General features: G+C 49.2%; 6 protein-coding genes across 16 annotated transcripts; 3 read left to right on the forward strand and 3 right to left on the reverse strand.

Moving 5' to 3' along the window:
- The first annotated feature begins 1,999 nt into the window (after positions 1 to 1,999).
- FOIG_10675 (uncharacterized protein) lies at positions 2,000 to 7,798 on the forward strand. Of its 7 annotated transcripts, none has more exons than XM_031211064.1 (4): positions 2,006 to 2,414; positions 2,744 to 3,861; positions 4,225 to 6,497; positions 6,547 to 7,798. In XM_031211064.1, exons 3-4 carry the CDS (start codon positions 5,073 to 5,075, stop codon positions 7,270 to 7,272), a joined length of 2,151 nt encoding a protein of 716 aa, XP_031058997.1. In that variant the 5' UTR covers positions 2,006 to 2,414; positions 2,744 to 3,861; positions 4,225 to 5,072; the 3' UTR covers positions 7,273 to 7,798. The 7 variants fall into 7 exon arrangements, with proteins under 7 accessions (XP_031058994.1, XP_031058997.1, XP_031058999.1 ...); XM_031211066.1 differs by having other exon boundaries at positions 2,744 to 2,983; positions 6,547 to 7,795; XM_031211062.1 differs by having other exon boundaries at positions 2,659 to 6,497.
- Positions 7,799 to 7,813: 15 nt separating this feature from the next.
- FOIG_10676 (uncharacterized protein) lies at positions 7,814 to 9,646 on the forward strand. 3 transcript variants are annotated; one of them, XM_031211069.1, is made up of 4 exons: positions 7,814 to 8,008; positions 8,079 to 8,195; positions 8,280 to 8,603; positions 8,652 to 9,646. In XM_031211069.1, exons 2-4 carry the CDS (start codon positions 8,085 to 8,087, stop codon positions 9,531 to 9,533), a joined length of 1,317 nt encoding a protein of 438 aa, XP_031059002.1. In that variant the 5' UTR covers positions 7,814 to 8,008; positions 8,079 to 8,084; the 3' UTR covers positions 9,534 to 9,646. The 3 variants fall into 3 exon arrangements, with proteins under 3 accessions (XP_031059002.1, XP_031059003.1, XP_031059001.1); XM_031211070.1 differs by having other exon boundaries at positions 8,079 to 8,603; XM_031211068.1 differs by lacking the exon at positions 7,814 to 8,008 and having other exon boundaries at positions 8,036 to 8,195.
- Positions 8,656 to 12,171, reverse strand: FOIG_10677 (uncharacterized protein). 2 transcript variants are annotated; one of them, XM_031211071.1, is made up of 5 exons: positions 11,779 to 12,171; positions 11,180 to 11,723; positions 10,940 to 11,128; positions 10,089 to 10,886; positions 8,656 to 10,041 (listed from the first exon to the last, which is right to left on the reverse strand). In XM_031211071.1, exons 1-5 carry the CDS (start codon positions 11,821 to 11,823, stop codon positions 9,719 to 9,721), a joined length of 1,899 nt encoding a protein of 632 aa, XP_031059004.1. In that variant the 5' UTR covers positions 11,824 to 12,171; the 3' UTR covers positions 8,656 to 9,718. The 2 variants fall into 2 exon arrangements, with proteins under 2 accessions (XP_031059004.1, XP_031059005.1); XM_031211072.1 differs by having other exon boundaries at positions 8,656 to 10,886.
- A 124-nt stretch (positions 12,172 to 12,295) lies between these two features.
- FOIG_10678 (small nuclear ribonucleoprotein) lies at positions 12,296 to 13,324 on the reverse strand. Of its 2 annotated transcripts, XM_031211073.1 has the most exons (4): positions 13,084 to 13,324; positions 12,943 to 13,032; positions 12,857 to 12,893; positions 12,296 to 12,807 (listed from the first exon to the last, which is right to left on the reverse strand). In XM_031211073.1, exons 1-4 carry the CDS (start codon positions 13,204 to 13,206, stop codon positions 12,767 to 12,769), a joined length of 291 nt encoding a protein of 96 aa, XP_031059006.1. In that variant the 5' UTR covers positions 13,207 to 13,324; the 3' UTR covers positions 12,296 to 12,766. The 2 variants fall into 2 exon arrangements, with proteins under 2 accessions (XP_031059006.1, XP_031059007.1); XM_031211074.1 differs by having other exon boundaries at positions 12,807 to 12,893.
- A 402-nt stretch (positions 13,325 to 13,726) lies between these two features.
- On the forward strand, positions 13,727 to 15,725 carry FOIG_10679 (uncharacterized protein; the record flags this gene model as incomplete). The annotated part of the gene is made up of 2 exons (XM_031211075.1): positions 13,727 to 13,788; positions 13,811 to 15,725. The coding sequence occupies 2 exons, from the start codon at positions 13,727 to 13,729 to the stop codon at positions 15,723 to 15,725; spliced, it is 1,977 nt and encodes a 658-aa protein (XP_031059008.1).
- Positions 15,726 to 15,869: 144 nt separating this feature from the next.
- FOIG_10680 (uncharacterized protein) lies at positions 15,870 to 18,278 on the reverse strand. Its single transcript, XM_031211076.1, has 2 exons — positions 17,645 to 18,278; positions 15,870 to 17,591 (listed from the first exon to the last, which is right to left on the reverse strand). The coding sequence occupies exons 1-2, from the start codon at positions 18,254 to 18,256 to the stop codon at positions 16,197 to 16,199; spliced, it is 2,007 nt and encodes a 668-aa protein (XP_031059009.1). The 5' UTR covers positions 18,257 to 18,278; the 3' UTR covers positions 15,870 to 16,196.
- Between the last annotated feature and the right edge of the window lie 1,420 nt (positions 18,279 to 19,698).

Here is a 19,698-nt window from a genome sequence, read left to right on the forward strand (position 1 = left end):
AATTATAAGGCAATGAGAGTCGTAACAAAAGCCATACAGAGATTCTCCCCAGTTCGATATCGACGCAGATCTTGAGTAATTGTGATAACGTTATCCACAAAACCACAATAAAATACCTGGAGTTGAAACTTTAAAGTTTGAAATCCCACAACGTTCAAAACCCATAAAAAAGAGAAGGATGACCTCATAAGCTGTTGATCCTGGGTCCCCTGTCCAAGGACCGGGCACCCCGGTCTTGAGGATCGAGGCTGGATGGCCCAAGCTCTATTCACGGCCTTGCCCGAGATTGGAACGACTGAGGAAACAAGACTAGAAGGCTGATAGAAGCCTTCTGTTAAACAATCATGAAGCATGGACGCACACAATCAAGGCCCTTTCAATAAAGTGGCAATTGGTTACAGGGGAGATGCTTCCAGCTGAAAGGTGACAACTCATCGCTGTCAGGACGACGCGTGTTGAATGTTTACGAAAAAGAAAGCCTAGATGAGGCTTGTAGAGCGTTACATTAAAGGAATCTTTGAGTTGGCGATCAGCGCTTAGTTGGCAAGCCTGGGCTCTCTGTGGACCGTTACAACTCCCGAGCGCAAATTCACGGTTCACCGTTTAAGTTACTGAATCGCAAGAGCTTCTGTTTCTAGGCCATGCTTAAATTAATCTAAGCGTTAATGGCCTGGTCGTCAAACTGGAACCAATGCCTCACCATTGAATGCACGAGCCTCATGAGCAAGGGTCTTTTATGACCAAGAAATTTGACATGTAACTAGGCTCAAGGAGGGCCGTTCATTGATGAGAAAACCGTTCGCTTTGGATAGAAATAGAACTATAATTTCATGTCGTGTGATTCGTCTGAGAATGAAGTTGTTCATTGGATATATATCAGATAAATGAAACGGCTACAGATGAGTCTTATTCTACGGAGTTACCTCCGACGATATTCCCAAGATGCGCTGGAATCATATCATATGCACATGTAAGCCAGAAATAGGGCGAGATATCAAGCCTCATTCAGCTGTGCATAAAAACTCGCAAGTATCGCCTCGGCAAATTCAAGCCGGGCAAGATAGTCGTCGGCATCATGGATCAAGTTCGGCATCTCGTATAACCGAAAAAGAAAAAGAAGAAGAAAAGAAGAGAATCCTTGCTATGAATGACGGATGATTTGTGCATCTACCGCCACCCCACATAGCCCATGTTTCTGTCCACTCGATGCCTTTGCAAAGTGCCTTACCAGACCCATTGATCAACTGGCTTTGAGAAGAAAGGTACATGATCCTGGTGAGTACCCTGGAAACTTTGAGGTTTTTTTCTTTGATGAGAGAAAATTCTCGGATTGGGTTGAGCCTCTTTGCCATACTGTTAGCATCATGAGTCTGTTCCTCGGAATGAGACCTTGGTATTGGAATGAGCTAAAGTGAAGCCCGAATCCACAGATTACGACCCTGATGTCAAGGTGAAAAGTACAGCACTTCATCTGCAATATGTAATTTGTAATATGCAACATGCTGACCCTTTGTTATGTCATCTCTCCCCAGACGGATGGACCCTAAGATCTTGGGATTTTTTAGTGGAGTCGTTCTTTGGTTTCGGGACCGGAACGGCCACCAATCTACACTCTCTGTCGATGTTGATCAATCATCGAATATTCCTCTCTTGTCTAGTTCTCTAAGTTTCTCGGATCTCTTCTCAGTGACTCTGACAAAGCGGAGGCTGTCACAGTCAGACTAGGATATGGTGATGGCATGAGTTTATACATTCGGCACATGCCATGTCACGACCGCAGCAGACATTACGTAGTCCGTTTTCGGGGCTTAAACAGAGACCCTTACTCTATCTGCATCTCTAAAGAGTAAAGCCTTTGAATCTAAAGACAGGGTTTCGCCTGGTGCCGCGTCACCGAAAGTAGCGAACCCCATTCAATCGTACGGGGTTTGGGCTCCGCAGCCTCCGGAGCTCCCTCGTTAAGTTATTCTCTCAACGATAGCAAGAGGCATTGATGAAGCTTTTTTTTTTTTTTACTGCTCCTCGGATAGCACGGGGAGTCTGTCTGAATGTTTTCCTCGGAAGGGTGGCTTAGATTCCATGGTATGACCTCAATTTGGCGGGGATATAATTACCCCAAGGTCAGACACTCAGACATGGCATGTAGATAACGCCTCTCTCTCTCTCTCGCTCTCTTCCATATTCTTCTCACATGTTCTTGCCGCCCCCATCTGTGCTCCTCTGTCTCGGTCTGCTATGACTGCATCATCATCATCACCACCACCAAGATCTTTTTAGTGCAGTGTCTTCCTCGAGCGGTACAAGAAACCCTGTCTGGGACAGCTGTCGCCCTTTTGGGTCACCTCAGTTCCTGTTGTCAGACCATAAGTTGATTTGCTCGTTACCTTGGTTGTTCCTGTTACATACCCCGACTCGTACGTATTAACTTAATTTACTTCTTGGTTTCCTGCTTTTTGTCCGACGACCAACTTTCCTATACCTCTCCTCTCATTTCCCGTTCAACCAGCCCAGATCTGGCCAGGTTCTCGCTTGTCTATTTCGCTGTGGCCGGTCTCAAACTTCAGCCCAACAGCCTCGAGTGAACCGTGCTTCTCATCCGTTTGGCATTGGTGTTGGCGCCTGACGATTTCTTTCTTATTCCTAATTTGTTTTATTAAGGATCCTATTCTTCGTGTCCCCGCTGTGTCATTGTTCTCCTTCGCCTCAGCCGCCTTGACCGCACTTGTTAATTCACCATTGTCAGGCCGAGCTTGAGTTGAGTTGAGCTGAGCTGAGCTGAGCTGAGCTGAGCTGAGAGTCTCCAGAATCTCAGGCGACACAGAAACAGAAACGGAGAAGCGAGAGACCAGACCAGGGTTGCCGGGGCCTCAAAATTCTCATCACCGCCAGTGTCTTCGCGTCAGAGGCTACAGGCGCACTAGCCACAAGCGAATCCCTTGAATCTGATGTTTCGGATTTCCATGTTTTAGCACAATTGCAAAAGGTACGTATTTTTATGTTTCTCGCCTGAATATTCGTATCCAATGCAATCAGTGTTTTTTTTTTCTCATCCTTTTCCTTGATCTTCAGTCACACGCCCTGTTTTTGTCTTTTACTTGATTCATCAATAGTCTTGATATTGAATCATGTACTCAGTCCCAAGTGGGATGAAAGCGGATAGTATCAATCTCAGACAATCTTGCATCGATACTGCACCTGCAACAATGTCGATCACCTGTCAGAAAAGCAGGATATTGTGTGTTGAGTGTTTCCTTCATCGTCTCTTTGCTGCAAATCGCCCTCTGGCATCGCCGCTAGTTCTTCTGCCTCTTGATATGGTGCATTCCTCACAGCCATTCATAAGATGTTCTGCTCTGCACAATACAACACCAACAATACAAACCAACCCCTGCTTTTGAGTCCCCATCCCCAGTCCCGTAATACTCTGCCCTGTTTCTCCACCCTCTTCCTGTTCCTTGTCCATATCCTTGCGCCTGCAGCCAACCGCCCGCCAGAACAAGGCGTGACCCTTCCTAATCCTGGTCCCTTGACGCCTCTAGGCGCAGAGTCTAGTGCCCAAATCTGGGCGGGATGCCAGCCTAGGGACATCGACAACTTCAGGATCCAATGCCAGCGCATGAATTTATTTACTTGGGGAATTGATGAGCACTGCCGTTTTACTGTCCTGTGCTTTTCTTTCTTTTTTTTTTTTTTTTTTTGATGCCGGGCCAGACCAGACCCATCTCATCACCGCTGCAACACTGCAACACACCGTCTCGTTTTTATTTACTCGTGCTCATCGTTAGTTGGCCCCTCCCTTGTATTCCATTCTAATCCATCACCCTCGTCTCCAATATAACGCCCTGGATCTATTAGACCTGGGTATGGTCCCGCTCACATGTTCACATTCACATTGAGCTATTCTTGTTCTTGGATTATAACCAGCCTTACCCTCCCTCACGCGCGTGCTGGACTCACAATTTGCTACTCTGCTTGTGTCTACGTCTTACACTGCTCTTTGTTTTGAAAGCATATGAGCACATACCTCCACTTCCTGCGCCTGCGCTTGCCTACATCATCCTTTTACACCCACTACTTTTTTTGCGTTGCATTCTTAATTCTCGCTCCTTGGCTGGCACCACCCGCATTTTTTCTTGGCTTTATTGGCCTCGTCATCGTTTAGACACAAAATCACTTCAGTGTAGTACAGTAGAGTACAGTTGTTAACCGCCATGACAACAACAGCTTCAGTCCCTGAATCACCACAGCGTCGATCTGCTTGGGTTCCTTCTCACGAAAACATCTACTATCGACCTCGTCTCAACAAGAAGAAGTCCGTTTCAGCTGGTCGATTTCCTGCGCCGTTAATCGGTCCTCGAAGATCTCGCCCCCAAGCCATTCACATCGTTAGCTATCCCTCGGGATACGTTCCACGAGAACTACGGGCAGAGAGCAGACCTCAAACACCTGAACTGCTTGTCGAGCCTCGACGCGCACCTTCGTTGCAACCGACTGCTACTAACACGTCCAACGCGAGTAACAGCACCAGCGATTACTTCAGCAACGGTGTAAGCAGTAGCCGGAGAAAGAAAAGCTTCAAACCTCGTGCCGCCGTACGCCGCAGAGATAAGCTCCTGAGCTCATTTACCTTTACGAACCCTGACTCTGGCTCTGAACCTTCATCAGCATCAAACTCAGTATCTGCAGGCATTGATACTTCGGGTCTCGCAGCAGCCGAAGCGCTATCGACAAGTACAGGTATTGACCGCTCAACTCGGCAAAGTGTGAGCGCTATTTCAAGTACAGCAAGACCAAGTACAAGGACCTCGAATACAGGCCACTCGATTGGCCAGTCTTGTCAATTGGACCTGGACCTTCCCGACGAGTCTGCGATTGGGTCGAGATTTACTGGGGCAGGTGCATCCCCACCAGCATATGACGACATAAGCTCACGCCCCGGTTCCGCGGCACCTGTTGGTATTGACTTAGCCTCTGCATCCACTGTAACGCCTGTTACCAACAACTCCAATTCTGCCAATTGCAACACCAACACAAGCAGCAATAACCAGACACAATCAGCCGCGGCCGCAACAATGGCAACTGCACGATCTTCGCATCCGTCGTTGGCGTTGACCAACCCCAATCGCAACAGTTTCATGTCGGCTCGTTCATCAAAATCTGCCGTCACTTCAGTCTCTGAGTTGCCGAAACCCGTCGCTTCCGGCAGTGGCGTGTCATGCTCAATTCTTCTCGCTGAGCCAAACATTTTTCTCTCAGGTTTTGATCATGATGGTCATGGTCACCGCGAAGGCCAGAGCGGTACCGCTTTATTAAGAGGCAAACTTCAATTGCGAGTCACAAAAAACGTCAAGATCAAAGCCGTTCAACTCAAACTTCTTGGCCGTGCTCGCACTGAGTGGCCCGAAGGCATCCCTCCCCTCAAGCAAGATGTATTCGAGGAGGAGAGCCTTCGCACCCAAGTGCTTACATTTTTCAATGCCATGAATGACGGCTGGGAGTCCGACTATGGCAACCAATGCACTTATCGCCTCAAGAGCAGTTCTCCAAATGGCAGCTCTACGAACCTCGTCCGCCCTAACCCATCATCATCTCTGACCCCGCATCAAAATAACCTTTCTGCCAAAGAAATCAAGCGCTTATCTTTGCAAAGCGTCCAGTCGCGAAGTTTCCAAAAGGGCGACAGTCCTATTGCCACTCCTACACAAGCCAAGGGATACAAGGTCTTCTACCCTGGTACTTATGACTATACTTTCGAACTACCCATCGACCACCACCAGCTAGAAACAACCAAGCTGCAGTATGGATCCGTTAAGTGGGAATTGCATGCGACTGTTGATCGAGCTGGAGCCTTCAAGCCTAACCTTCACGGCACCAAGGAAGTGTCTATTGTTCGCGTGCCTGATCAACTCTCCCTTGAGATGACGGAACCTATTTCTATTAGCCGCCAGTGGGAAGACCAGTTGCACTATGACATTGTTATCTCGGGCAAGAGCTTCCCCATTGGTAGCAAAATCCCCATTGCCTTTAAGCTTACACCACTTGCCAAGGTTCAAGTGCATAAGCTCAAGGTTTATGTAACGGAATCGATTGAGTACTGGACCAACGATAAGCGTGTAACACGTAAAGATCCAGGCCGCAAGATCTTGCTACTCGAAAAGTCTGCCGGAAAGCCTCTCGATTCGTCTTACGCCTCATCTGAAATCCGAACGCTTCGCGGCGGCGAACTAGACCCTGAGCAGCGACGAGAGGCTCGTGAAGCGGCTGCTCGAAGACGCGCACAAGATGCTGCCCGAAGACAGACCACGGCCGAGCCCCTTCCTGAGCCTTCGGCTAACCTCCTGGGCGACCTGGATCTGGGACTCGAGACCATCTGGGGTTCAACAGAAATCGAAGCCAATGTGCAGATTCCTACATGTGAGATGATGGCCAAGAACAAGGAGCTAAGACTCAACCCTGACTGCAGCTGGAAGAATGTCAATGTCTTCCATTGGATCAAGGTATGTTATTTAATGATGAGTTTTGGGCCAGCAACTAACCGTCTCAAAGGTTGTTATGCGAATCAGCCGTATTGATCCTGAGGATCCTAGTGGTACAAAACGCCGACACTTCGAGATCAGCATTGATTCGCCATTCACTGTTCTCAACTGCCGTGCCACTCACGCCAACACTAATCTTCCTGCTTATTCAGGCGCCAACTGCAACGGCACCACTTATCAGTCTACTTGTGGATGCCCTGATGCCTTCACCGTTCCCACCGATGCTTCACCTAGTTCTTCGGAAGGTTCACTACCCGGTGTTAACCCTAACGCTGAGAACCTTCCGGCGCCACCACAGGCTGCCCATTTGGCCGACGGTGTTAGTGGACAACAAGAACCACGCCCGATCCATCTGCTCAGAGTTCCAAGCTTCAACCCTCCCGCCTTCGAAGATGATATTGCGCCACCTCCTGCTGCCGAGCTTGTCACAGATGTGCCTGAGCCTGTGATGACTCCTCCACCACAGTACGATGTTGTGGTCGGAACTCCCAGTGTCGACGGTTTGGCGGATTACTTTGCACGATTGGCCGATGCAGGCTATGAGGGACATGAGGATTCAGAGTCGGATCCTGATGATTCCCCACCCAGAATCCTGGACCGAACTGGGCGTGTCAATGTCGCCAATCCTCGAACTCCTGGAGGTCGAAGGATGCCCAGTCGAAGTCTAGAGATTTCCCGACCCACCATTCAACTTGATATGAATGCTCTCCGCGCCCGAGCTGGACGGGCAGTGTGAAGAGCACTGGCCGTCCATGTTTGGATATGATAGGAGAGAAATACTCTACAAAGACATACTCAGCTTGAGCGTGTCAACAGTACATATTGGCGTCTACGCCATTTACGATATTTACGTTTTTTTCTTTGCTGTATTTTGTCTAAAGGTTGTAACAATCAAGCATATGGGTTGCATTTGGCATGGCTGGAATGGATAAGGTCTCGATGGCGTTACATCTTGCTACACGTTTTCCAACAAGGGCCAGGCGTTTACAAAGAGGAAAAGGATGTCATGCAAGTCAGCTACTCAGGATTCATTTAAGCGAAGGAAGGGAGGATATACCTTGGATTTTGGGGTAGGACACATGCGCTGGATGAACGCATACCCACGTATCGATACCACATCGTTTCCTAGACACTATCAATATATTTAGCCCGATACGGGTTTTTGTGTTACCATTTGGTCCGTTCCACGTTAGATAAGCGAGTTGAATATGCACCTTGTTTGGATATAAATAGACAGTTATTAAAGGACGTTATGAAGATCGTTTAAGGGCCCAGCCGTGATGTTCAGGGTCCATTCCGCTTATTGGTTATTTCACGGAAACCCCGGTTCGTAAGCGCTAAATCGAGACACGCCGCCCAAGCGGCAAGACGTCTCATCGTCAACTAACATCTCTTGGCTATCAACCTGATGAGTACTTACTCATCAAACAACTTCTCAAGAACAAGTCTCCAGTATTGTTGCCCTGTCTCAAGTAAGCGATGCCCTTTCTGGTAACTCGGGCGAGATGCGCCTTGACTAATCAGTTCACTCTCATGGAACAGGACACAATGGCTGTAAGAGGTGAAGACAAGACTGGTAAAGAGACGCCAGTGAGACAGCGGAAGGCTCACAAGAAGTCTCGTCTCGGATGTAAGAACTGCAAACTGAGGAGTGTCAAGGTGAGCTGATCGCTGTAACTCTTATCCACCAACCCCATGTCTCAGTCATACGCTTCACTTCACCTCAGCACTAACATCTTTCAGTGCGATGAATCAAAACCATCGTGTAAACGTTGTACCTCATCAGGCTTCGTCTGCTCGTTCACTCAGATATCCCCCTCATCCTTCCAACTCGCCCACCAGAGCGCAGGGCCAGTCTTCTCAGTCGTCGATAAGTCTCTCGGCCCTATCAACCCTGGTTTCAGAGTCCCCGTCATCCAGCCTGTAAAGGGTGGTGTCGGTGAGATTATACTAGACGATGCTGCCCTGGCGGCTATTGAGAGGTTTCGACTAAGGACGGTGTTTTCTGTTGGTACACAGAAGACGAGAAGTGTTTACAGCGAGGGCGCGTTTCTACTAGGATTGAAGGTGAGTACTCACAAATCTCTTTATAGTATTTGACACTGAAATTTATAGCATCCTTTTCTCATGCATGTCTTTATTGCTCTGTCTCTTCTTCATGATCAGCATCTAAACCCCTGCCAAACATCTTCTCACCGCACAGCCCTCGCTTTCCACTGGTATCAAGCGACAGCCCTTTTCCACCGCCGTCTCATGGCAGCAGGATCAGTCCCCGATGTGTCGAAACTCTCTGACTCCGAACGCGATTCCCTCTGGGCTTCAGGAGCACTCCTCGGCGCAGCTTCGATGGCTCTTTTAGATGCTGAAGACGTGTATGGAGTGTGGCCCCTCAAGAAATCTGATTCCTTGGATCTTGACTGGCTAGGAATGAGCGATGGGAAGAAGGTTGTATGGAATATCGCTGACCCAACGAGAAAGGATAGTATTTTCCATCAGTTGCTCAGAGAGTGGGACGGCATTCCTGATGGTTCTAAGCCCATTCCGCCCGATGCCCTTCCGACTATGTTCTACGATGCCTTTGACATTGGGCCGTCTTCTACAGCTCAGAACAACCCATATCATGTCGCTGCGTCGTTACTCGCACAGTTGCTTCCCCGAAAGATCGATGACAATACAGTGATCCAGTTTCTCACTTTCTTAACGCAACTGGACCCGCGGTATAGGAAGCTACTGGAGGAGAAAGACCCCAAGGCTATGGTATTGCTGGCATGGTGGTATACAAAAGCAGCGGCACACAGCTCATGGTGGATGCAGAGGAGATCAGTGGTAGAGGGGCTGGCAGTCTGTATCTACCTGGAGAGGAATTGTGGGCATGAAACAGTTATTCAGGAGCTGGTGAAGTTTCCAAGGCGTGTATTTGATGCCTGTCGTGGTAATGGAGGATCAATGCCTGCGCAGAACAGACAGCCTTCAATAGCGGGCGTTCAGGTCTACTAGTAATCATAGGATAATATTATATATTTGAACAAAAGCTGCAGTAATGAGAGACAGACCTAAAGCATATCGAGACCAGCTAGACTACTCAATAATCCTGAAAACCAACAAAACGCCATATCCTTGTCCTTACATGGTATCGTGACAGCCGTAGGCATCTAGCCTTATGGCGAGTTCCCACAAGCGCGTCAAGCACCCACTTTAACCTCGGAGTTAACGGGCTGCTTTTCCTTCTCCCCATCCTTGTTAGGCATCAATGGATGATTTGGGTCGTATCCAACGGATTTCACAATACCAAGACCCTTTGTGCGACCTTCGCGGAACAGGAGCCTGTCGCCTGGAGCAAGATACTCAGGGCGTTGAACGAAGCGGAAGGCGACAGTTGCGCGGTCTCCTGTGCGAATGAGCGCTCGGTCAATGTCGATGATGGCACACGTTTGGGAGACAGGGCCAACGTGGAGCATGGCCTGGTACTTGGTCTTGATAGTAGTGGCGTGTGAGAGAATAAGAACTGGCAATGTTAGTGTGGCTCATTGTGGCATTGACCTAAATGCTTACCCTCTGCAACAAACTCACGGTGCACCTTTGGCATCACCTGGCCTTCGATCCGGGGTAGAAGTACCATACCCTTGCGCACGTCTTTGCGCTTGACCTTCTTCAAGGCGAAAGAAGCAGACTGTCCAGCCGATGCGGCGGGAACTCGTATCCTCTTGCGCTCAATTGACTTGACAGAGGTTGGTGTGAATTGGCCCAGAGAATCAGGCCCGATGAGAACGTTGTCGCCCTCATGAATGACACCAGACTTGATGATGCCAGACACGACGGTACCTGTGAAAGGTACTGAGAAAGTGTCATTGACGTGGAACTCGAATGGGGCATCTGAGTTGTAGCGTCCGTGATGGGGAAGGATGTTCAAGAACGTCCTGACCAGATCAAGATTCTCCCCTGTAACGTTGGAGACGAGGAAGACAGGGCATATCCGTTGACTGACGAACTGAGTGGCTGTGTTTATGCATTCCTCACGAGTCTTTATGAAAGTCGGTATCTTTCGAGCTCCAGGGCTCTTCATGATCTTGGTGATCTGCGTCAATGTCTGCTCCAGAATGTTGGGAGGGCAGATATCAATCTTGGTGACAACAACCATGACGGGAACGTTTAGAGCCAGAGCAATACCTAGATGCTCTTTGCTCATGCCAATAAGACCGTTGTTCGCCGCCACCATAAGAAGACAATAGTTTGGGCTGCTTGAGAGCAATCCGAATACTGTCGTTCGAAGATACTTCTCGTGACCAGCCAAGTCAGTGAAGGTGATGACCTTTGCACTCCTCTTGCCAATTTCTTCCCAAGACAACTTGCCTGCAGAATGTCAGTATGGCCATCCGTAATAGTTAACGATCACGAAGACATACGCCCAGGAGTGTCAGAGGTGACGACCTTGCCCATGGTGTCAAAGCCCATGATCTCCATACCAACCGAACTGGTTCGCCCAGACTCAATTTCGTGCTTGTGTCTAAAGAGATTGACGCGAGCTTTACCTCTTCCATCATCAAGGTCTCCCTTTACGAGCACGCCCAACATGGAACTCTTGCCTGCGTCGACTGCAACGTGTAAATAGTGGTACTAACCAGGTGGAGCTTGGAATAACTCACCATTCCCTACTACCGCTATCCGGGTTTCAATGACATCCTCTATTGTTGCGGGATTCTGGCGGATCAGAACCTTGCCGCTGCAGCTTTTATCCTTGGTAGGCTTGTCGGTAGTGCTCGCGGCCTCGAGGTCGCCACCAACATTCTTAGTTAATAACAGATCGCAGTCGGCGCGCACCCCATTTGCTGCTTCCTGAAGTGTTTTGAACGCCTGGTTCCATTGATCGAGGGTTAGGTTCATCGATTCGCCATGGTTCTCATATCCAATCTCGAAAACGCATTCGCCGAAACCTTCCTCTAATCGGTCAGAGACAATTTCCTCCAATTGCTTCAATGTGTCTTCATCTTCAGTCGATCCAAGCAGAAGGTCCTTGAGAGGCACTCGCGGTGCTGACTCCGCAAGGTCGAGGTTATCGAATAGCTCATCGAGTTCTTCGTGGTGTTCGGTATTTGAGTCTGTGGTCTCAGCTGCGTCCGTCGTCGTTCGCGCGGTCGGATACCGCAAGTTCTGCTGTTGCTCTACATAATCCGCGAAATCGCTGAGCGCCTATATCAAGCATGAATGAGCATATACACATTGTGCATCCCAAAGATACACGAACCGATTCGCCCTTGCGCTTCTCGTGCGCTAATGGCTTCGTCGACATTATGACAAGACTTAGAGGATACCAAAATAAACTCAGTAGAGACTCCGCTAAGCTGAGGCTAAATTACCTAAGTATTTGAGGTCCTTGAGAGGTACTCGTGGCGCTGATTCCGCAAAATCGAGGTTGTCGAATAGCTCATCGAGCTCTTTCGTGGTGTTCGGTATTTAGGTTTCTTGACTCCGCCGTGTAATCATTGACTTGCAAGCAAGTGTTGGACTGAAGGCCAGAGAAGTATTTAAATAATTGGGAAGAATGGCTCTCAAAAAGGCTGCGCCACTTCTCGCCGTCTGACTGGGCTGTTTTGAAGTTTTGAATTCAGAAGAGTCATAGACAAACAAAGTTATAAGTTTAGAGGTAGCACCTGATGCGCGGGGGGTTACTCACAACGCCGACAGGCACCCCACGCCACGCCTGCCTACCTATCGATAAGAGCTCAAGCTGTGTGCACGGACCTCTTGTGGCCAAATTGGTTGGATGGCGTCTCAAGCCGCATTCATCTATCGGGGTTATAAAATGCCATGAGAACCAAAGTCTCATCAATGGACAACCTGTAGTGGCCAATAAATTGTGATTAGCCGGTATCGGAAGGCTGTATTGAATGCGAACTAGAGGTGGTTTTTTGCATCAATGTTCTTTTGTGCTATCAATGCTCTTTCTATCTAAACCTTGAGCTAAATCTGTCAAGGTGGGCTTTCCAGCAATAGGAGCCACTTGTTCAACTTCGACTTGGCTTTGGCTGGAACAGAATGTGGCTCAAGGGTTGTAATGCTGTAAGATATTGAACCCTGAATACTGGTATCAACACAGTCTCGGGCTGCTTTCGGGGTGCTTTGAGCAGCTTCGTGCCTCAGGCTGTCGTATGACGCAACGGGCATAGTTGCTGCTGAGACAGTGTTTGCACATTTGAGTGTGTGCAGGGGCGTAATGATTCTTTGTATCCCTTCTAGAACGGAACCCCAGGTGAGATAAGGACAACACTATCGCCTGACTTGACGTTAATATGTAGAAACGACTGGACCTCAGATCGACTCACCTCTCACAAACAACATCTCAGATTTCCGGCTGATGGTCTAAATTTCAGTTAGAATCGACTCAGGTCAGTCTCAGAACCCCGCATACCTTGAGTTCCTCATCGTCATCGTCCTCATCCACAGTGTAGATGGTCTCCTCGACTTCTCCCAACACCAGATTGCAGTGACTGTCGTAAGCCTGTCTATCATCAGTATCTCCTTGATTAAAGTAGTCACAGGCCTAACTGACGTGTAGCTTTCCCTTGAGCTCGCGGTCTCCTCGAAGCTTGACAAAGACAACCTCGTTGAGAAGGAGTCGAACAAGGTCGAGAGGCTCCGAAACGTGATGAGGCTCTTCGCCTGCGTCAGCCATGGTTATTTGGAATAGTTGTTGACTGTGTTAGGTTCGTCTCGGTGAGTGTGGTGGTGAGCTGGGCAGGGCTGAGCTGGATATGTACCAAGGTTCAGTGGGAAAACGCGAATTGGCACGGTTGGGAAATCCTCGGAGAAATTGCTACGTTATGCAGTAAACCACGACGGCAGCGAATGCACCTATACCATACATTACCCCATGTTTTGATGCACTTAAGCAGTGCGGCTCAGGCCTGGTCCTTCCCGATTTGGGTTACACGGCAGCCAAACGCCCCTCGCGTTGAAAGAGGAGGTGTTCAGTTACATCCGAGGCCTTCCACCTTCATCGTCTTGCTCTTTTATTTCTCTCATGTTTTTGTGTTTTCTGTTTTTCGCGACAACTTCAGTGCCATGCTTTGGCGACAATCCCTCCTAAGAGGGACCCGTCTCGATCATCCATCGACATCTCCACTCGCTTTCGCGCTACGGATCTATGGTTCCTCGCTAATACACCAACGGCCCGCTGAGGTGGGTCGAAGACGATGGTTAGCATCAATATCTCCCCCGGTTTCAACTTCGACTTCGACTTTTGCGCAACAGCGAGGTAATTCACTACCAGACGAAAGCTCTACCTACCGTCCCACGCCTTTAGATGTACTGCTCAAAGTTATACGATGTCAAGAGACTGGTCGTGTCCTCCCAGCGTTCCAAACCTGGGTCCAATCGTTGGTCAACGATGACACTGAGGTCGCCAACGCAGCTCTTCAAGAGCTAGCTGGGCTTCCTGTTGCAACATTCTCTGAGATTCTTCGAGCACTTGACCCCGTTGCAAACAAACATCTCGATGTTGCACACGATATCGCCATTTCTCCTGGTGAAATGCAGTTCACAAACGCACACCACCTTGTAGACGAATTCGGTGTGCGGTATCAGCATCGCTTTGTTCTCAACGCCTTGAAGATCATCACTAAAGCCCGTCGTGATGCTGGTCGCAGCCTTGTCCTGTCTGACTACGAAATCCTCATCCGTTGTGCGGGCGCCGCTGGAGACTTGGCAGATGTTATCTTCTTTTTCAGTGCAATTACACGCCATGGCTTGGGACCAAAACGTAGCACGAGAACTTGGAACGAGTTCTTCAAGGCTCGCTACATGACCGACCCTGTATACTACCAATATCACCGACAGAGAGTCCTTTATAAGCCTCGTGAGGGGTACAAAATATTTTTCAGGACGCCTCTCAACAATGTTTGGCGACTGGAAAGTCTCCGACACAGCCGGAATGCCCTTCGCGCGACCCCCTTCAATCGTCAACGACATCGCTTATGGGCAGACAACATGCTATGGAAACGTAAAAAGACAGGTTTTCAAAGTTACTTCGCACATTGGCGCCGCAGCAAGGATACTGGTGTTCTACTCAATGAGGAACTACTTTGTACCACCCTGATTGCATTCGCTCGCAGTGGTTCGTTCCAACATATACGAGGCATTGTCCTCAAACGAGGATTCGGCATCGGACTGGTAGAAGACAGAAAGACCGGCACCTTCACCGTCGATGGTTTTAAGACGTTTCGTCCGGGCAATCCACGAGCTCCCACTGAGCGTCTGCTGAATGCTATTGTCGAAGCATTTGGGTCTATGATGCGCATTCGGCTGGCATGCCAGCTCCTCATCCATGTCTCAACCACCTTCCAAATACCCATTCCACACGAAACATGGTGTAATCTTCTCAACTCGGCCTATGTTTGCGGAGTTAAATCGAATCAGCGTCAGCGTCGGTTCATGGATTTCTTTCCTCCCTCCTCAAAGGTGACTCCATCAATGGTTACCGAGATTTGGGACACAATGACTTCAGAACCTTACAATGTCGAGCCTTCGTTCGAAAATTACATCGTTTACATCAATTCGCTTATATTTAAGCATAGTTTCAGTGCGGCATTGGACATGATACGCGACCATGCAGTTCCTCATTACCGTCAGCTTGAGAAACAGCACCTACAGAGTGTGGTTGACGACGTTCTTCAGGAAGCATCAGAGCCCAGCCATAGCCGTCGAACAATCGAAACACAAAAGGAGCACACCTGGTACCAGATCGCAAAATGCCTGGAAAATCTCCTCAGTACCGCTTCCAAGGACAGTCGCCGGCGGAAGGGCAACTTTGCAACTACTGCAATACCACATATCGTCACAGAATTCAGTGAATTTCTACACGACCAGATACGCTATCGCACCTCCCAAGGCTATGTATGCCTGGAACGCTCGGTAGAGCTGCCACGCTTCAAATGGGCTACAAAGTTACGAACGACACTGCCTCAGTTAAAGGGTGGTGTAGAAACGCAGATGATGGTGGGCAGGGGCGTGATTGAAGAGGCAGAAACCTACGAAGAGCGCAAAGAGAACTGGCCCAGAGACTTTGAGATGAAGATCCTCGAATGGAGGCGGAAACCGCTGCCCAGACCCCGTGCGATGGGGGCTGCGCCCGAGAGGACAGCCGTGGATGCGAGGGAGTGGTGGAAGACTTTAGAAGATGAATTAATGGTGTAGATATAAGGTACCGGTGATAGATCTAGACTATCTAGATGCCATGTATCATAGACTTAGCGTAGCGAGTCAAGAATCGTTTTTCTTCGCTTACTAGGTGGTTCATTCGTCAATCGTAATAGTCAACTTGAAATAAAACAAGAATGGCAAATGATAACAAAATCTGATTCATAACTGCTATATTCTGGTGTCGTCTTATCGTGGGTATCTAATCCTGCCAAAGTCTCCTGATAATCTCTGTCGGAGACATCCGTGTCATCCGTGGTATAACTACATACATAAGTTCCAACAAGGTATACAAAAATGACAAACTCTTTTCCTTTGTTTTCTCTGTTCCCATCTTGTTCTGTGGTCCAGTCCATCTTACAGTTGCCTTTGTTACATATCCAAAAACGTAGTACAGAACCAAAGTCATAATAAGGAAATGACAAAGGGAAGTGATGGGTAATTTGATACGGGACCAGCCCGTTGAAATCAAGATGCTGCTTCAGCGAGGACGCTCAAAAGGCTCACTGCTGCACCGCCAATGCCAACAGCGCCAAGAGCTTCACCCCATTTCTTTCTTCCTTGAGGGCGATCTTCCCTCCTGGTACTTCTCCTATCTCGATCTCTGTCACGATCCCGCTCACGGTCTCGGTCACGATCACGATCTCTCTCGCGATGGTACCGCTTTCCGCTGTCGTAGTAATAGTCGCCATGTCTATCGCTTCGTGAGTGACGATCTGCACTATCAGAGTATCTTCGCGAACGTCGCGATGATCTGGTAGGGCTCTGTCGCCGGCGCTCACGATGATGATCATGGTCACGCTCACGATGGCGATCGTCCCTGTATGATCGGGGACTTCGGGCATCAACCTCGTACGGCTCCGGGTCGAAGCGCACGTGGTTTTCGTTTTTGTTCTTGAGAATTGGCTTCGGCATTGTGGTGCTCGAAGGAGATGTCGGGTTCTTTGTGGGAGGATTGACGATATATGGATAGCTCTTGGTTCCTTTCTCAGACGACTTATCTTCTTCATCGTCTGAGATATCGGTTTCGTCAAAAACTCCGCTATCATCATCATCTTCTTCGTCCCGGCTGCTCTTCGAATCTCGCCGCTCAGAGTGGTGATCGTGCTTACGAGGCGGAGGACCACGTCGTGAACGAGCAGCTCGACAGGCAGCACTTTCACGGGCGAACTCGGACACTTGTTCTCGGGTCAAACGGCCCAAAATTGCAACGTAGTCTGGGCGAGCCTCATAGCGCACACCAGCTCGTTCAAGGACCTCGGGGCTAACTAGCTCCCGTCTAATTCTGGTCCACTGGGCATCAGGAGGAATCTCATTACCCCATCGATCAGGAGCAAGTCGAGGAGCGCTGCTCCGTGGACTGCTACCGTAAGATGGGGGCCCGCTATTGGTATAATGAGGCATAGGGGGCATGGAGCGTGGAGATGACTCAATGTGGCGTGTAATCGGGGAACTTGACAACTCTGGGACATCTGGCAAACTGTTTGGTGGCATCTGTCTATGTCCGGGAGACAAACTGTACTGGTCGTTGCCCTGGACGTTCAGATTTGCCATTCGCATGTTGAGGTTATCCATGGCGAGGAGATCCTGGGTCGACACCATTGCCATGGAGTAGTCAGATTCATTGTCGGCATCTCTTGGGGACGACGAAATAGGCTCTCTCGCGGTGTCGCTGTTTGACCTTCCTCGCCCACCAGTGATAATAACGGGTGGATATTTCCTGTACGGACTGCTGTCAAGCTCTTGGGGTGAGGTGGGCTGTGATCTCGCTTCATGCTCCAAGAGACCCCTCACGGTGGGATATTTACCGCCATACTGGTTCTGAACGGACTCGAGCTCGCGAACGTATGCTCGTAGAACATCCTGACGCTGTGTTAGTCGTAACGATCTACAAGGGAGATTTGATCAACACGTACTTTGTGTTTGCGTAGCACTTGGGGGGAAAACCCTTGATCTTCGAGCTCGATCTTGAATTCGCGCCAGAGACCATCCTCGTCTTCAGTAAAACTGCCCTCGTTGCGGTTTCGGAATAGCTTAGTGGCGATTTCGTCAACCACATCTTTGATTCTCTCAAGTCCCTCTTGGCCTTCGACAACCCTGGTGGGTCTGTTCTCGGCATGCAGCTGAACGGCGTCAAGAAACATCTCGACACTGGTCTTGTCCCCAACCAGTTTATGTTTGATGACCGAGAGTTCTTGATCGCGCTGGCGCTCATCTTCTGGCATGACAGCGCGGCCGTCCCCATACTTATCTAGATGACGCTCAAGTTGGCCGAGGGTGAATCCACAGTCATCGACGAGAGGCTCGAGCTGGCGACCATAGACGGACGAGGACGAGGCTTGGACATTGCTGAGAACTGAATCTTGGTCGGCTGCTTCGATGCGCAGATGTCGTAGGGCTATATGTAGATTTCGAACTGCAGTCGCGACGTCGGTAAATGGAAGACCTGATTGTTTGGCGCGAAGGTAGAGGGTTCGAGCGAATGCATCGAGAGCATCGATGCGTTGGACGGTTGAGCCGCCGCTCATGGCTTGTTGTTTGAGCTCAGACGAGCTTTGATAGTGCTGTTAAGCTAAATGTGTAGTATAGTATAGTATAGTATAGTATAGTATAATTTTAAGTCGGCGTTGCAGAGGTTAGAAGAGTGGGCGCTCCCGAGTAGTTGTTAGTACCTAGTAAGGAGCAGGTAATCGTATCGTAGAGAGAGCTGTGTTGTTAAAGTGCAAGAGTTGGGTGGATGCCAAGTAAATAAAGGCAGGTAAATATTTTTCAAGGATAAATAAGAAGAGAGCGGCAAGGAAAGTAGAAGGGTTGGGACGGGAAGAAAGGGAAGATTGGATGCTACAGTAGAAGATGGAGGGGATAGTTTATCAGGTTATGGATCCATGAAATGGAAGCCCAGTCCAGATGAAGGTTGGGGAGAGAGGTACAAAGACGTAGTATCCTTTTGGCTGGGACAGGCACGCGGAAGAGGCGTAGGAGCAGAGAGAGGAACAACCATCACTTGATGGAAGGGTAGGGAATGTGTGTGGGTGTGTAAAATGGGCTTAGACAACCGTAATTGTACAGTGACTGTACAAGTAAGTGGTGATGTTGATGGTGGGTGACCAGGCTAAGAGGTACTATCGGTAGCGAACCGTCCTCGTGGTTATACGCTCCAAGTTTTTGGTGGATGATTGTATGTTTCTCAGTGTCGCTCAGCATGGTTACTCGTGTGATAAATGATCTCACTGGCTCATCCTCGTGCTTTCAACCCATTTCATCTCATCTCGTTGTTGTCTCCCAGGCAGAGAAACTCCTCAATAATGGAACATTTCATCGTAAGGCCCCTGTAACAGCACCCTACTTCCGGGGAGCAGTGGGGAATGCCCCCCCTGGTCTTTGTCCTGGGTCTAGTGACGTAGGTAGCCGCTGTCTACGCTAACAGCCTTACATCATCGCTTGTGCATTTGCAAGGCTGGTCTCTGGAGATCTCTGTCGCTGCAGGGTTCGCGACTGGAATTTGATGCTGGAATTAGATCGCCAGCTGTATCTATGGCCACCCTCTCGAGTGTACCTTCGTTTCAGTTTGATCTCTGACACTCAAGCAATTGGCTCCGTCTTTTTTTACGAGAGAAAACCGTTTTCGGGCGTATTTTGCCTCTTGGATCTTGTACTGCGCCACCCGCTCGGCAACAGGGCGCAACGTGGGGCATTCTCGTAGACCTAATTTAGCGGCATCGAGAAACTCTCCAGGACGAAATGACGAACTGCTCATCCAGGGACGAACACAAACGGTCGCAGGGTCCCTTGACTTTACCCGGAGAGGGACATGCCACTACCTCGTGTACAAGAGGTGATCAAGTGTTTCAGCTTGCTCGACTCCTGTCTATCATTTCATCACCAATTTCCTTAATTAAACATGTACCTCCGGCCTCAAGGATCATGGCTTGCTTTTCTCACCCAGTCCCTTGCTGTTGGGAATAATGGA

The sequence above is a fragment of the Fusarium odoratissimum genome (genome assembly GCF_000260195.1).
Source record: "Fusarium odoratissimum NRRL 54006 unplaced genomic scaffold supercont1.19, whole genome shotgun sequence".
NCBI lineage: Eukaryota > Fungi > Ascomycota > Sordariomycetes > Hypocreales > Nectriaceae > Fusarium > Fusarium odoratissimum.

Excerpts from the sequence above, each read along its gene's own strand:
- FOIG_10680 (XM_031211076.1), bottom strand. The coding sequence starts at position 18,256 with ATGAGCGGCGGCTCAACCGTCCAACGCATCGATGCTCTCGATGCATTC. Across the intron at positions 17,592-17,644 it reads AAGTGCTACGCAAACACAAA|GATGTTCTACGAGCATACGT; the intron begins GTACGTGTTGAT and ends ACACAGCGTCAG.
- FOIG_10677 (XM_031211071.1), bottom strand. The coding sequence starts at position 11,823 with ATGTCGACGAAGCCATTAGCGCACGAGAAGCGCAAGGGCGAATCG. Across the intron at positions 11,724-11,778 it reads AGAAGCGCAAGGGCGAATCG|GCGCTCAGCGATTTCGCGGA; the intron begins GTTCGTGTATCT and ends TGCTTGATATAG. Across the intron at positions 11,129-11,179 it reads GATAGCGGTAGTAGGGAATG|TCGACGCAGGCAAGAGTTCC; the intron begins GTGAGTTATTCC and ends TACACGTTGCAG.
- FOIG_10676 (XM_031211068.1), top strand. The coding sequence starts at position 8,070 with ATGGAACAGGACACAATGGCTGTAAGAGGTGAAGACAAGACTGGTAAA. Across the intron at positions 8,196-8,279 it reads GCAAACTGAGGAGTGTCAAG|TGCGATGAATCAAAACCATC; the intron begins GTGAGCTGATCG and ends AACATCTTTCAG. Across the intron at positions 8,604-8,651 it reads CGTTTCTACTAGGATTGAAG|CATCCTTTTCTCATGCATGT; the intron begins GTGAGTACTCAC and ends TGAAATTTATAG.
- FOIG_10675 (XM_031211061.1), top strand. The coding sequence starts at position 4,212 with ATGACAACAACAGCTTCAGTCCCTGAATCACCACAGCGTCGATCTGCT. Across the intron at positions 6,498-6,546 it reads ATGTCTTCCATTGGATCAAG|GTTGTTATGCGAATCAGCCG; the intron begins GTATGTTATTTA and ends ACCGTCTCAAAG.
- FOIG_10678 (XM_031211073.1), bottom strand. The coding sequence starts at position 13,206 with ATGGCTGACGCAGGCGAAGAGCCTCATCACGTTTCGGAGCCTCTCGAC. Across the intron at positions 13,033-13,083 it reads AGCTCAAGGGAAAGCTACAC|GCTTACGACAGTCACTGCAA; the intron begins GTCAGTTAGGCC and ends GATGATAGACAG. Across the intron at positions 12,808-12,856 it reads TGAGATGTTGTTTGTGAGAG|GCGATAGTGTTGTCCTTATC; the intron begins GTGAGTCGATCT and ends ACGTCAAGTCAG.